The sequence below is a fragment of the Lithobates pipiens genome, unplaced genomic scaffold (assembly GCF_037356315.1).
Source record: "Lithobates pipiens isolate NorthernLeopardFrog02 unplaced genomic scaffold, aLitPip1_a1.2 Scaffold_13, whole genome shotgun sequence".
NCBI lineage: Eukaryota > Metazoa > Chordata > Amphibia > Anura > Ranidae > Lithobates > Lithobates pipiens.
This window is the reverse complement of record NW_027507718.1, coordinates 100,148,947-100,164,880: the sequence shown is the minus strand read 5'-3', so window position 1 is coordinate 100,164,880 and position 15,934 is coordinate 100,148,947. Positions and strand designations below refer to the sequence as shown.

Sequence of the window (15,934 nt, the reverse complement as noted above, 5' to 3'; positions counted from 1 at the left end):
TATGTGTCCGCCATAATGTCGCAGCTCGCTACCATTACTAGTGAAAAAATAATAATGCCATAAATCTATCCCCTATTTTGTAAACACCAACATATGCGCAAACCAATATATGCTTTTTGCGTAGTGCTGCATCGCAAAAAATGGTCTGGTCCTTGAGCAGCCAATTCCTCCGGAGCTGAAGTGGTTAAAAAAAGCGTGCCCGAAGCCATGTATTAAAGCAAGTGTAAATGAGCCCTTAAATTAATACTTTGTTGAAGCAGTCATTTGGGGTAGGAGTCTATCAGCATGATACATCTTGAATTGGGAAGCTTCTCCTATTCTTTCTTGCAAAAGTGCTTTAAAATCTGTCTTTTGTTAATTTGGAAGAATACTTTAGGTCCTCGCTCTGAAAGCGGAAATTCCTCTTTGGTGTGCATGCAATAAATATTCGAGTGTGACTGGGATAAAAAGAATAATGATCCAAATCCTAAAAAAAGGCCTAAATATCTAATTTCAATCAGCAAGTGCAAAAAAAAAAAAAAAATGAATGCATAATAAAATGTGTTATTTAGTGATTATTATGTATGAACAGATTTTTGCACATGGTGATTGCAATAAGATATATATATATATATATATATATGCATTTTGCAGGATTTGGATCATTATTTAGTTTTAGGGCTCACACACAATTACTTACAGTATTGCTTGAACAGTTTATTAAATACAAAAATTCTGTGCGCAGATCATTTTGATTCTTATATATGAAATTCCTCTATTTTCAGATTTCTAGTGGAGGCCTGAAGGTTCTATGCCAAAACTGACTGACATCTTGGACTGTTCATGAACAAGTCCCTCCCACTTTGGCTAAAGCCCCATTTCCAGCTGAAGAAAAACACCCCAAAGCATAACGCTGCTGCCAACTGTATGTTATTTTATTTTTTGGTGATGCGAAGCGTTGGTTTTAAGCAAAACATAGTATTTGGAATTATGGACAAAAGCGTATTCTTGGTCTCGTCATACCAGAACACATTTTCCCCAGAGGCTTTTACCAGACTTGATGTAGGTCTTTATATATTATATATATATATATATATATATATATATATATATATATATATATATATATTTTTAAATGCTGCTAAACGCGGCATGTAAACACGGCAAAACATAAGTTTTAAACGTGCGTTAGTATCAGTCAAGTTAAATCGTTCAGGAGAGGTTGTAAAAACGTCCCGTGTACATGAAGCCTTAGTATCACTTTAATTCAGAACACATCCCTAATTATAAGGTTGTTTGCTCACTTATGCAGCTGCCTTATTTTTTTTCTCACTAAACAAGGTTTGTTTTTTACTTGAATAGTACAAATTATAGGTCACATTAAATAGGGAAAAATTCTGAAGTGATTTATCTTTTACATCTCAAAATCTGTAATTTTTACAGGTTTTACGCGTTATATCCAATGTAACGATATTTATTTACACTACATATTTGTGCTGCTTTATCTGCATTTTCACACGTGCATTGAATCCATATTTCTATAAGTGGGTTGCAAGGTTGACATTAGCATCACTGCAATACTTTCATTAAAGTATAACTAAAGGCAAATCCTTTTTTTTGTAGTTTTGTGTGGAGTGCAGAAGGATTAGAACACTTGTCAGTTTTTCTTGCTACCTGTGCCCCATTTAAGAGACTGGCACCCTATTTGTCCTGTTTACCATTATTATTAAAAGTGAAAGTAAAAGAAACAAAAAAGTAATAGAGGGGAAAATCTTCCAATGGGGACACTAGTTCTGGTGACCTGAGGGTTCCCAAGGAAATCCTTTTTGGCTATGGGACAGGAAGTGAAGGGAAATCTCTGCTATGGGACACAAAAAAATTTAAAAATCGGACTGGTTATAGCCCTCCCTTATTCGATCCCATTTGTTTTGTTTTTTTAGTTTTGCCTATAGTTGTAATTTAAAAAGTAAAATAAAAGCAGGGACTTTGTAGAATAAAGAAACACATGTGAGGCTTTATCAAGTGTCTCAGTAGTGTGTGTATGTAATTATATATATATATATATATATATATATATATATATATATATATATATATATATATATATATATATATATATATATATATATATATATATATAATGTGTGCAAGGGTAAAAAAAACAAAAACACAAAATTATATATACAAAGACGAAAAGAAAACCCAAAGCAGATGGAGACAAGAATACAGGAAAATTTAAGACAGTATAGACGTAGTGACATTTATTAAAGGCATGCTACAAACAGCTAGAGTTATAAAGGAGAGGAGTAAGCATAGGTATCAGAGTAGTATTTGTAATACAAATACTAAAAAATATATATTATAATAATAATATTAAATATTATACACAAATGTAAAACAAACATGCACTACGCAGTTAGAAAATATGTTTTCTTTAATATTCATCTTCACTTTTCATTTAGTAACAGGTCATCATAACATACATGGAATCTTGCTGCCCCATACACCCTCTACATTGTCACAAATGAAAGCTGGTACTGTTGCTTATCAAAATATACAAGTCAACTGATGTTTTTCATATAAAATCACTGTATACTTTAAATTGTTCCCAAAAACCACTTTTATGCCTAGTTAAAAAAAAAAAAAGTTGTTACAAATATTTACAGCATTTGTTATGTCATAACATAGTTGGTAAAATAGAAGGGACAAAAAAAAAAAAATTACATAACAGGCAGAACAGATTATGGAATATATATATATATCATTGGCCAACCAATGTTTTTTGATTTTTTTTTGTTTAAATACAGTACTTGAATTCTCCATAAACCTTTGCAATAATGAATTCTTTTACAAAATGCAAATTATTGGGTTTAAGAAATAAGTCAAAAAAGGTCACTTATTTTAGAATAGCATATTCAAAACGAAAATGTACACAGCCAGATAAACGTCTCTGTATTACCAGAAGAGACATCTTTGGTCAGAGCAATGAGGTGACTTTCTAGATACAGTACAGGAATCATGAAACTTGTGCTACTGTGGGCTTACAAACAGAATGTGCAATACTCGCATACCAAAAAGACACAGAGAAAATTAAGGAGTGACCATTTCTTTGTAGGCATGGTTAATGCTGTAAACCAGTTTTTAAAAATAGAATTATTGAAATATTCGCATCTTCCGAAAAATAAAAATGAATTACTACTATGACTGTTTCCAAATTCATGACATGCAAATTAGTTATTACAGAAGTGCTGTATGAAAGCATTTAATGCTCGACAATGAAAACATCTATACTACTTCGAGCAAGCAAGAATGTCCATTCCCATGGTGTTTAAGGCTACACTTGTGATGTTCAGACTTTAAACAAGAACAATTAAGCTTGCCATATACCGATAGATTTTTTCATTCAGCCTGCATGAATTCACAAATCTCCAGCTACAGCTAGTCTATTCTGACAGCTAGTGCTGGATAAGATGCAGGCACTGCTCAGCCAACAATGTTACGCCCGGCTCCTTTGATTTTTCAATTAAAGGATGTCAGGTGGAGGGGTTCGGACAGGGCTACCCACTGGTCGAAAATTTGCTCAGGTTATGGCTAGTTTTATACTTCTACTGCCCATGTGTGAAGGACGTATGATCATTGTCCCATAGAAACTGGGATGAGCTTCTTGCTTTTAATTGTGGCAGGAATTGCTTAGAATCATAGAATCTTTTATGCCCTAGTGAATGGTCACATTGGGTGGAACTAAATCCTTTAGTTTAACGATTTCAGAAAACCATTACAATCAAGGCATGCCATCTATGACAACTGTCAGTGCTCTCAATCGAACAGTCAAGCCATCAAATGGCTGGTGTCATAACTGATCACATGTGCAGCACCATGGCAACTGCAGCTCAAACAGAGGCTAAGATAGAAGCTTCCTTAGCTGCAAAAGATAGGAGGGTTTAGTTCCACTTTAAATATTCCTGCATTGAGATCTCTACCATTTAAGCATAAACTATTGTAAAAAGAATGTTACAGTGATTCAGATATGGGCGGTTAACATTGAAAATTGAAGGCACATAAACTTTGGTCCTTTTTAGTGAAACCATCCTGCTGCAAGCCGCAAAGGCTATATTATATATATTAAAATAAAAACATGTTTTTTTTTAAAAAGTGGCAGTTATTTTCAGTTGAATCCAGTGGAATTTGAAAATTAAAGTCACATTGTTGAAAACAGAGTACCTTAAGGCTTAGTTTACACTTGTAGCCGATGGGGACAGTAAAAATAGGCAACTGAGCTGCGTTTATGACCCCCTCCCCCCAAGCTGCAAAGACAGCTGTACAGGGGCAATACACATGCCATGGGGGTAACAAAATCCCCCCCCCCCATTTAGTGGCAAGTAGTACTCACGGAAAATAACCTATTCAAGTAAATAGGGCCAGGGTGGCATGGAAATGTGGTCTTTCAGGGGCTAAAACAGGTGGGGAGGAGGTAACATAGCACCTCCTCACTGCCCATCACGTGTTCTCTGAAAAGTGATCCACCAAGGATCACTCTCCCGAGGGCTACTACTACTGTAAACAAGCCCTTAGGCTGGTGTTAAAGCTTTGAGAATTGAACGAATATTCTCTTGGTTTATAATATTCATAAACTTAGCAGTAGATATTGTAAGGTAAAAGAATAACAAATTTTAAGACGCTAAACTGTTAACATATGTCCACTTGTTTTAAGACAACTGAACACTTCTAAACATTGTCTTTGCATATAAATCAAATGCGTATGTTCTAACCTCTAAAAAGCTGCATAAGTGCAACACTGACAGCAGCGGCTGTTCCAAACGTATTGTATGTTAAGTCATAAAGATGAGTATTAAACCACAGTTTTCCATAATCTTGTATATTAGACCACCTTGTTTACACTAGTTTTCCATAATCTTGTACACTAGAGCTTACACTGAAAGTACATTCAATAATTCAAAACTACAAACTCATCACAAACATATAATAATGATGACATCTACATTAGAAAAAAATTACAAACTAAATAGGGTGTGTTGCCTATTCATTAAAGCAGCAAAATAACCCTCAAAGTACATGTGCATTTGTGTAAATATAAGGGCAGTCCATGCAAACTTTATGAAACAAGTTCAGGACGTACCTGTGTACCCCATATGGACCAAACCAATTTTTACATTTCAGATACAAAAAAAACAAAACAAAATGATAAGCGGGCCATACACCAGTTAGATTTTCCTTAACCACTTAAGTCCGCAGGCTTTCTCACCAAATTCACTTGAGTGCCAGACTCGTTTTTGTTTCAGTGATGTTTCAGTTTCGTACATGATATATTTTAGATTTAGTAGTCTACTCTAATGTAAATTACATTGTTAATCATAGTCTGATTAAAATTACATCACAATAGTCTGGCTTTTATGTAAATCAGAATGGTAAAACTAGTGCTTTACTTTAGGAAAGCTAGATTATCCTTTCAACGCTACATTGAGACAAACGCTGGGGGAAGTAAAAGGGTTTGCTTAAATTGTTAAGCATTAGGATAAGATTAAGTCAGGATGAAGGCACAAATTAACGCAGCGGTGGCTTTTTCACGTTTGAGGTTGCTAAAAGCTTGAATTGAATTGTTGCAGCTTGGGGATTTTGGAAAGAAATATCTATCACACTACTGCAGTGATCTACTGCTGTATGGAGAGGCTGCACAAAGCTGCAACAGTTCTACCCAAGCCTCCCTACTGACACTACATAGAAGCATAGCGTTTACATTTGTCTAACCTAAGGATCATTCTGTAGAAGCATTGAAAGCCCAGTTTGTGCTGAATGCCGGCTGTCATTGACAGCCAGTAGTACCAGCCTGGTATGGATGATCGTTTTCAATCAGAGTGGTGAGAAAAGGGACTGAATGGAAATTTGTTTTCATTCAGGAAATTACTTTAATTCCAAAATTAAAAGTCACCTTTGACTGACATCTGTCCAGTCATTAAATGTATAAAGAATTTTTGGACAACTATTCCTATGAATGTTTATTGGAAAATCTACTAGTGTATAGCCACTACATAGTTGTTGGCAGTCTCTGAAATGGTACAATGTGAGGCTAGCTTTGGGATAACACAAGACTGATCAGCATGAACACAGTGTAACTAAAAGTTTTACAATGTTACACTGAATTTGGGCAGCAATAGTGATTTAAGCAGACGTTACACGGACTGCCCCTTGCTTGTAGCCCTGAATTTCAGCTGTCAATTGACAGATACCAATGCAGAAAACACAGTGGGGTAGGATCAGATGTGAAGTCCCCTGGAATGTTTACATACCACAGAAGGACAGAAAACGTTTAAAATCAATTTTGGGTAAATACAGGTAGGCTATACCTTCATCGGTTTCCTCCCAGGTCCCCTACCATCTGTGGTCATGATATGAAAGTTTATTTAAATTATGAATAATGCAGTCAGAGCAGAGCCAGAAGGAACCTTTCCAATGAAGCCCTCAAATGATACAGGAAGCCAGCCTGACCGAGGCTCCAAAAAACTGAATTATTCGATTTTGGTGGTCTTAGTCTTAAAGTATAGCATTTCTGTAAGCCAAATTTCATTGTCTATACTTTAGATTAAATAGTGAAATGTAAATGCAAAAAAGCATTAACCCTTGCTATACCAATTAAACATTATTACCTGAAGGTAATGGATTCAAAACGAAATTTAAGCTTTTGGGAATCCAACCCACTTCAAACTACAATACAACTTATCTGTAGTATGTGCGATACACGACTGCATTATTGTACTGCCACAAATTAGGCAGCGTTTAGGAAATTAACAAAATTTAGTTATAATGTGATCCCTAGAACCACTTATGTTTGCACTGTAGGCTTGCCCATGAGGTGAACACAAAATAGATTCTCTGGACAACCGAATATTAAACTTTCACTTATCATAATACTCTTATATTGACAGGATAAAAACACTTTTTAATTGTGTTTTGTCACTTTTTTTCCACACAATATAGAATTACAATTTATCCAAAACTGGCAATCGCAGGCACTTATCATGCAGTAGCACTACACACTCATGGTAGTGTGGCCCTCTTTATTATAACAAAGGGCAACATAGTGTTTGTATGTGTGTGTGTGTGTGTGTGTGTGTATACATATATATCTATATTATCTATATCACAATGTATGCCAACATGAAGTGACATAGATATCAGAACTGTAGGTATTGAAAAGGATGTATAAGTCTAAAATGTATATATTTCGATTTCAGTAAACTATTTGGCAAGTGTCTACAGAACACTTTTAGGTCAACACTGTGGTTTCATGTGATTTCTGATGTTTATATCCACATAGCATCCAAAGTCAAGAAGGTATTTTTTCACATTGTTCAAAATTGTATTTAACAATTTTATTTTTTTCTTCAAGAATCAGCCTTTTATATCAAATAACTTAGGAGTACAAAAACTAAAGTAAGGCAGAAAAAAAATAGATTGAATGTCACATTTGTTGCAAAGATCCTGCTGAGCTGACCCCACATTCTGTTTATATTGGACATGAAGCAATTTGGTGGTCTCGTTAATTCAATGTGTGTGCGTTAGCAGACAGTGGTGACTGTCGGTCACCGCTCTCTGCAATGCCGCTGCAGAGGCTAAACCAGCAGCTGATCAGGTATCTGGGTGAAACTCAACATTATTGTCAGGATCCTTCCAGAGCCTGGGCAGGCTCTGCAATGTCAGATTACAGCGGACTTTAGCCTGCTGTTGGGTGATTCCGGAACACAGGAGACTACAGGTAAGTGCGCTCTCGTAAGCCAGAAGAGAAGTATGGCCAAAAAGCTTCAGCCATATTTTAAGGCTCAGATTTCTTGTTACTATATTATATATCATACTAGTAAAAAATAGCAAGGGAAAATGGTGAACTAAATATAAACTTGTAGTACTCCGAGTTGTGTTGCCTCGGTTAAAGCTTAGGGAAGGGTAGCAAATATTCTCACAAATCATAAAGGGGAAAAGCTTCTTGAACTAACAGTGATGGCAAAAAATATGTTTAGCATTTAATGCGAGATACTTTTTGGGTTTGTTTTCTAACAGGAGCATGTTGCTAAAAACAATTGCAAAAGATGCTTAAAAAAAGTCACTGTATACAGGCAACTTAAGCTTGGAACTATTTTATGACAAGCAAAATAAAGAATGAAGCTCTCTCTTAAAGATAAAATACAGTCACCTATGGCTTTTACACTATCAAACAGCAATAAACTATATACTGTATATTGCACACAAAACCTAAAAAAAATATTTAATCTCCCCACAATAACCCTTCAAGCTAGTGACCTCAATGGTACACAAAGAATAAAAAAGAAAAGACATGCTAGCTGATAAAACAGTTAACCACAAAATATATATGTTTTCTTCATCTAATATCATGCAGTAAATAAAGTTTTCTCCCTGTCTAATATATCATTGATGCGCATATTCACACCATTTAAATTTTTCCTTTCTGTTGGCTTTACAAAACCAATAGGTTTGCTCGTGACATCATATTGAGACCTGCCAATGTAAGAGCGCTTACAATTACGCCAGAGCCACAGTTGCCTCCTTCCCCATTTTAAAACAGAGTTCATAGTATGCCAATTGCACACATCAAGCTTTAGGCAAAGGTGCCAATCTATTAATTATAACACTAGCTTGTGAGTACATGGCATCTTTGTTCAAAAAGGACTTGTGGACAAAGTGAATGACGTCATCGGGTTTTAAATTTCCACATACACATATTAAATCGGTAATTATACACTGGGTGTACAGCTGTACTGGTATCTTCTAAGATATAAATGTATAACGATTTACATTTCAGACCCAAGGACAAAAATAACAAGCTTTCTATTCCATCAGATCTTTGCTTCCATAATGCTCTCTCTCAGAGGTGCTGCTCAGGATGGCAACTTAAGTCTAGAAATGGGAATGTCACAGCCTAAAAGAATAAGGTGCGATCTTATAACTTCAAGCACATCTGAAAAGGCATTAAGCACGCAGGATTCATGTAAGGAAATCTCCCCCAATTGAATACTGTCCTAAAGGAAGACTATAAGCTTTGAAAACAGTAGTTTCGGGTAATTAACATATCAATTTTCATATTTTAACCATCATAGAACAGAAGGTGGAAACATTGATTGCTGGTCTTTTGTTATCAAGCTATAGACCATTTTAGAATTACAATTTACTAACTCATACAAGAACGCAGCTAAGGCAGACTAAAAGGCCTATGTTATTCACTGGTACTGGAAGATGTTCTGTGTTACCTAAACATTATTGCCTATAGATGTAATCAGGTGTTCGAAGAGACATAGCACTAAGTTTTATTGCAATATTCTATATGCATCCGATGATTACACAAACACACATCACCAATGGTGATGGCAAACGCACCCTTCCACATACACAATGACAACATTGTTTAAATCATTTTATTAAGACAAAAATGCATGTGTGTAATTGGTCAATAACGCTTATTTCAATTTGAAAAAAAAAAATATATATATATATATACTTTTTTCTTAAATAGGTTACAAATCAACAAATTTATTTTTTAATATCCTGTCGCTCAAAATGAGGACAATAATTTTTGCTTACGAGAATTACCTGAGTAGGAATTTAGATCAACACAGGCTGGCATGGTTAAAAGAACCAACAGCCCCTGAAAAGTTAAACACCTTCGACACACACACGCACACACATTTTTTTTATTATATATATATATATATATATATATATATATATATATAAAAAAGTAAGATGTACTTCAAATTATATTTTAGTTTGTGAAAACACTGTTCCATTATACTGAAGTTCCATGACATCTTGTGTTATTACAAGAGTACTATTCAAAAAAAAACAAAAAGGAAATCGTGAATTTCAATTTTATATATCTTTATATATAATTTAAACAATGAAAGGGATGAGAATCTGTATAATACCACACAATGTACTTAGACCAGCTAAGACCTCAACTCAACTCTGCTATATTACATTTTGTTACTACTGCATGTTCTTGCCAATAGCAGCAACTGACATTCAGCGCCGGTAAAAAGACATTCTTGAGAATAGGATATCAAGATTTTTTGCATTTTGTTATGCATCAGGAGAAAAAAAAAAAAGACTAAAGATATCCTGAGTGAGGCAACAGTTTGCTGACTATGGAACATATAAGGGAAGAAAGAAGTCAGGCCAATAGCTACCATTTTTCAACAGGTACACAACAAACAAACCTACCATTTTGGACCATCACACTAGACATTAATAAATTCTTTCACTGGCATTCAAAATTCAACAGTTGATACTTAAAATAAAACAATGTAATCAAATAAAACATATGGGTACATTCACATGTGTTTTAAAGCCAGCTGAAAGTCTGACAAAAAAAACAAAAAAACACATAAATATATGGATCAACATGTTTTCTTTTTTCCTGCAGCTGTAAGTGCACATTGAGGTGCATTCCTTGTGTGTAAGCACATGGTTTCTATCCAGGCCATGTACTGGCATCTATGTATACAAAGGATGGACTTCTTAAACCTGAATACAAAAAAGGTGTCTGTGTTGCCCATCTAATATGATTTGGACAATGGTAGTATCAGATTAGTTTCCTTTCCTCAGTTTCTTTCTAAATCAGTACAAAAAGAAAAACAAAGGCCAGAGATATTGATTCTCTCTCACACTGAATTTCAAGAATATAGTTCAAACACAGATATTTTTACTAAATTAATATGCATTTTAGCCATGGCATAACACAAGACAATTTTTCTGAGGCTTACAATAGAAGGGCCCATTCAAGGCCTTTTTTTAAGCCCCAAAACCCAGTTTCTCATTTAAGAAGCCTAGCATGTATACTTTCAATATATCCAGCCACCTTCAAGAAAGCATGTATAAAAATTACCGATTTGCAGGTGGTCATTTACTCTATTCTTATTAGCTGTTCACTACTGCTAAAAGAACCGTAACCTTGATGGACACAACAGAAAAAGCAAACATATATATTAAAAACACAAACAAAAAATAAAATCTAGAAATATAAAAGGAGCAAAAACTCTCTCACCAAGCCCACAATAAAGATTGCAGAAGATACATCAGAAAAAATCTAGCCTATTTGTATAAGCACATAAGGCACATAAGTAAAATAAGTACACAGTAATTTTGATGTATAGATTTCAGTTATTATAGTGGTACAAAAAAACCCTTGAGGTTTAAGTCTAACACATTACCAAAAATAATTTCTTAAAAATCTGCAAAAACCAAAATGAGAGACCTGAATCATATTGTTAAGACTGTAAACGTTTCTATTTTTGATCAGAAAAAAATAGCTCATTGTTTAATTGTGAACATTTTCATTTTGTTCCAAAATCATTGTTTACACAACAGATCTCAGCTGGCAAAAGCCATTTTGTAATTCAGAATGCTTGAATGCATTGAGTTGTATTTTCAAGTTATACAATTATCAAGTCTACAGTTTTGCAGAACTGAAAAAAATATACAACACAGACTGGCGAAATTAGTGCATAAACTAAAAAATATTTAAAAAAAATGAAAAGAAAATTGGGTAGGTACAAAGTTATTTTGCAATTGATATACAATCAACCATCCTACAACATCAAGGACCTTCAAATTTAATGCAATAAAAATTCAAACATAATTTATGAAAGAGGAGCATAGGTGTCCCTGAAATACATTTAATGTTAACCTCTGTACAGCTATAAATAACAAAGATTTTTTTTATTTTTAAACCTTTATATTTTAACAAAAAAAAAAAAAAGACGTGATTTACGTTAAAGTAACTTGAAACCTTGATGATTGTCAGAAAAATGCTGTGTAATGTTTTGGAACAAAAAGGAAATGAACACCAGGGTGTGTTTACAAAATGAATAAAACTCATAATCTGCTTATTTCACTGCTGTACAGTGCAATATTTATGCCTTGGCCATTCTGTGTTATAAACTTGTGTACGAGGTGGGATATTTTTATTTTCACGTTGGTTCAGTATAACAAATGAGGCTGAATTGGCCTTGGCATCTTCAGTCTCTGTCTGAGGGATTTAGCCAAAACTATGGTCCAGTCTTTTCAAGAAAATAAGTGGGAAAATAATGGCGCAGAAATTATATCATTGACTTTGAGAAGGAAACTCTCAGATGGTGGTTGTCTCCCAAGTCATGGTTGTGCAGTTCAATTAAAGCCAGTATAGCTTCTTCCAGTGATCCAAGTTGGATAAGGGCCATCTTTCGATCTTTCCTTCAAAAATAAAACAAGCACAATTGTTATACTGTTATTTTATTAAATATATGGTTTTATATACATAGGCAGCTTTAGATCCAGCTCCCCTCCTTTATGTTTTTCGATAAATATGAAGAAAAAAGAAAAGCATGCACAGAAACCATGTGCATCTATGGAAACTGACGCTACCGTGAACATAGGTGTCAGGAAAAGAAGACCTCAAAAAAGCCAGTTCAAAAAAGGACAAGTGGTTAATTTCAGCATTTCTGGCCAGCATCAGAATACAAACATGAACATATGATCTCTATGTAGCACATTCTTCACCTTTCAGAAGCAAAACAGAGGAAAGCTGGAGCTAATGGCTGTAAAAACGTTTGTACAAAAAATGAAAATTATATTCTTCCTCCACACAGTGGATTTCCATTTACAAAAGTTTTATTGACATAGCATCCAAACAAATATCAAATAACAGCAGCCTACACAGCTTATGAGTCAGTAGATGCCACTTTTTGTCATATCCACCAAGATGGGCACACGTTTGCTGTTTATATTTACAACACCATTTCAAATTTTTATATTCAAGGAACAGGCATGCATTATAATAAATTATTAAAAGCCATGTTCCACAATTCCATTGTGATTGTGCTGTAAGTATATGGACCAAAGAAACTTACTGGAAGAATTTAAAGGCTTTTACTGAACATCCAGTGCTTGCAAATAATCTCTTAAGGTCATCATCAGAGACTGAAGGCCTTTTCGGAAAGAAAAAAGAAAAATAAATGTAACAATGCGCATTCAGGTTTTACCAGGAGTAAATCACATAGAACAGCAGCTCAAATTTAACCACCGCAAAGAAAATAAAAGTGAAAGTAAAGGTTAGGAGGACTGTATATTCATATAGAGGACTGAATGAGGAAACCAACTTCTGCCATTCTGACAGCTGAAGCACTGGATCAAGGTAAACTTTCAGATGCAATACAGTTGGATTTTTTAATACATTTATCCTGTCTCCTTTAACCACTTAATTCCCGAACCATTTGCCTGGCCAAAGGCCAGAGCACTTTTTGCGATTCGGCACTGTCACTTTAACTGACAATTGCGCAGTCCTGCGATGCAGCTCCCAAACCAAATAGAGCTTTTTTTTGGTGGTATTTGATCACCTCTGTTTTTTTTTTGCGCTATAAAGTTTAGAACGATACGTATTCTTCTACATATTTTTGGTAATAATAATAAAAAAAAAAATTGCATTAAGCGTTTATGGATTGGTTTGTACAAAACTTATAGCGTCTACAAAATAGGGGATAGTTTTATGCCATTTTTATGATTTTTTTTATCGTGACTGCGACATTATGGCGGACAGATCGGACAATTTTGGCACCATTCACATTTATAAATGCACTAATTACTGTGTAAATGTGACTGGCAGTGAAGGGGTTAACCACTAGGTGGCGCTGTAGGGGTTAAGTGTGTCCTAGGGAGTGATTCTAACTGTGGGGGGAGGGGCTACGTGTGACACGACACTGCTCACCGGTCCCGAAAACAGGGAGCTGTGATCAGTGTCCTGTCATTAGGCAGATGCAAACAAGCATTTCCCCGTTCTTCATCTCCGTGAAATGATGGCGAGTATCTTCGCAGACAGAGTCTGTGGGACCCTCGATCACACTCGTGGAGCTCGCAGCACGCACGTGATGACACAGCGGCAAATTTAAAAAAGGGACGTACCTGTACGCCCATTTGCCTGTCCGTGTCATTGTGTTGACGCATATGTGGCGGTCGGCAAGTGGTTAATAGCTGACAAAAATCCCCTTGCCTGCAGGAATCTGCTCCTCCATTAGATAAAAGACAGGCGGCACCAGTGGCGGTCCATGCATTGTGGGCGCATGCGCCCCCCCCCCCCCCCAAGCCATGCGCCAGCCCCCTTCAGGACACATGGAATCCTATGGCGGGTTTTTTTTGTTTTTTTTAAGCACCCGATTAGAGGCAGATGCTCCAATAGGCTTCAAAAAAGGGTGGGCTCGGTGCGCACAGAGTTCATCCCGGTCCCAACCAATTGTGTGATCATAGCGAATACATTTTCGCTATTCTTAACACTACAGTGCCTCCCTGACAATCAGGTCAGTGAGACCCGTTTCCTGATTGGCCAAAGCGCCAAGCGTTCCTTTTTTTTTTTTTTTTAAGATATTTTTATTGGATTTTAAGACAAATCAACATAAAAAAGGAAAAAGAAAAAAAAACGTTGGTTGTTCATGGATATGCATCTACAAGTGTTACATTCTTTCGGTCAATTATAAAGGCAGTGCATTAACAGGTATAATTAGAAATTGTAGAGATATAAAAGCAGACCATATTAGCATCACGAGTTGCATCAGTCAATTGTGGGTATCATCACAGTAAGGCAAATGATATGACAAGACCAATGGTTTTTGGGAAACATTTTCACTCTGGGGCAAGGGTCAGAAGACTAGCTATCCATCTGTCCCAAATTTTATGGAATGTCTTGTTCCATTTTTGGAGTTCAAATGTAAGTTTATACATCAGTATAGAATCATTAATTTTAACCACAGGGAGTTCATGGAAGTCTGGGTAACTTTCCAAGATGGTAGGATTTTCTTTTTTTTTTAACATAGAAGTACAGAATACAAAGTAATCTCTTAGTATGTGGTGGTATATGTAGTTCCCCAAAGATTCCAAGGGGACAATTCTTAGGGTGAACAATATTCAGGAGGCCTAATGCTGATGAAATAAATCAGCCCACTTCTGTCCAGAAGTCCTGGACCACTGGGCAGGACCAGAAACAATGGATGAAGTCGGCAGTCTGACCACAGCCCCTAAAGCATTCAGGTGAGGGTAGCAATCCCATTTTGTGTAACCTGGCTGGTGTGAGGTGAGAGTGATGAAAGATTTTAATGTGTATAATACGGTCCCTGGAAGCAATAACTGAAGTTTTGCATGTTTCAAATTCGGACCAATCCTCATCTGTCAAGGAGATGTCCACTTTGCTTGATCCCTATGGAATCTAGTATTAAAATCTGTAACGGGGGCACTATAGTCGGTAAAGACCAATTTGGTGGGGTCAGGGTGCCTTAGCAATTTCACCAGTGAGGTTATGGTTGTGGGGTCATCTCAGGAACCAAAACTGGGTACGTACAGCATGTTAGAGCTGATAGTAATAGAATAGGTATGAGCGTGGCAAATTCGAAGTACGTACATAGCTGGTGGAAAGATTTGAAGCCCTGTGTATCATATAAAAGTGACATGGTATTCTAGAGGGGATAAATACCTAACGGTTGGGGTCAGGTAGGGAGTATAATTCTTGTAGCTTGGTATTAAACTACAGAGGGTTATTCGGAGAGGTCACCCAGGATTGTTTAGATATCTTTGGATGTGCCAGGTCGGTCTGACACCCGGCCTCAGTAGATGATGTTATGTAGTGTCCTAGAGAAGACGAGATTGCTCCCTCTGTTGTGGTACATGCATTGGCTGCAGCTGGGTGCAACGAGTAATCATGCATATGGGACCAATTCGGACGCCAGGTAGTAAAGGTAAAAGTTAGGAAATGCCAAGCTCGCCAATTGTGTTGGCATTCTTAGTCTCCAGTGCCACACGAGGGGATCGGCCATTCCATAAGAATGCCGTGCCGATCGTGTCAATACGTTTAAAAAAAGATCTAGGGATTATACAAGGAGAATTTGCCAGGACATACAGAAATTTAGGTAGG

The 15,934-nt window shown here is 36.0% G+C and overlaps 1 protein-coding gene across 4 annotated transcripts in view; it reads right to left on the bottom strand.

Moving 5' to 3' along the window:
* Positions 1 to 2,395: 2,395 nt before the first annotated feature.
* PTBP3 (polypyrimidine tract binding protein 3) overlaps positions 2,396 to 15,934 on the bottom strand; it is a 245,772-nt gene continuing 232,233 nt past the window's right edge. For all 4 annotated transcript variants that reach the window (XM_077475341.1, XM_077475339.1, XM_077475338.1 and 1 more), the window contains 2 exons: positions 12,891 to 12,968; positions 2,396 to 12,234 (listed from right to left, as the gene is read on the bottom strand). In XM_077475341.1, coding sequence (XP_077331467.1) covers positions 12,102 to 12,234; positions 12,891 to 12,968 — 211 coding nt within the window. In that variant the 3' untranslated portion in view covers positions 2,396 to 12,101. The remainder of the gene's footprint in view (positions 12,235 to 12,890; positions 12,969 to 15,934) is intronic.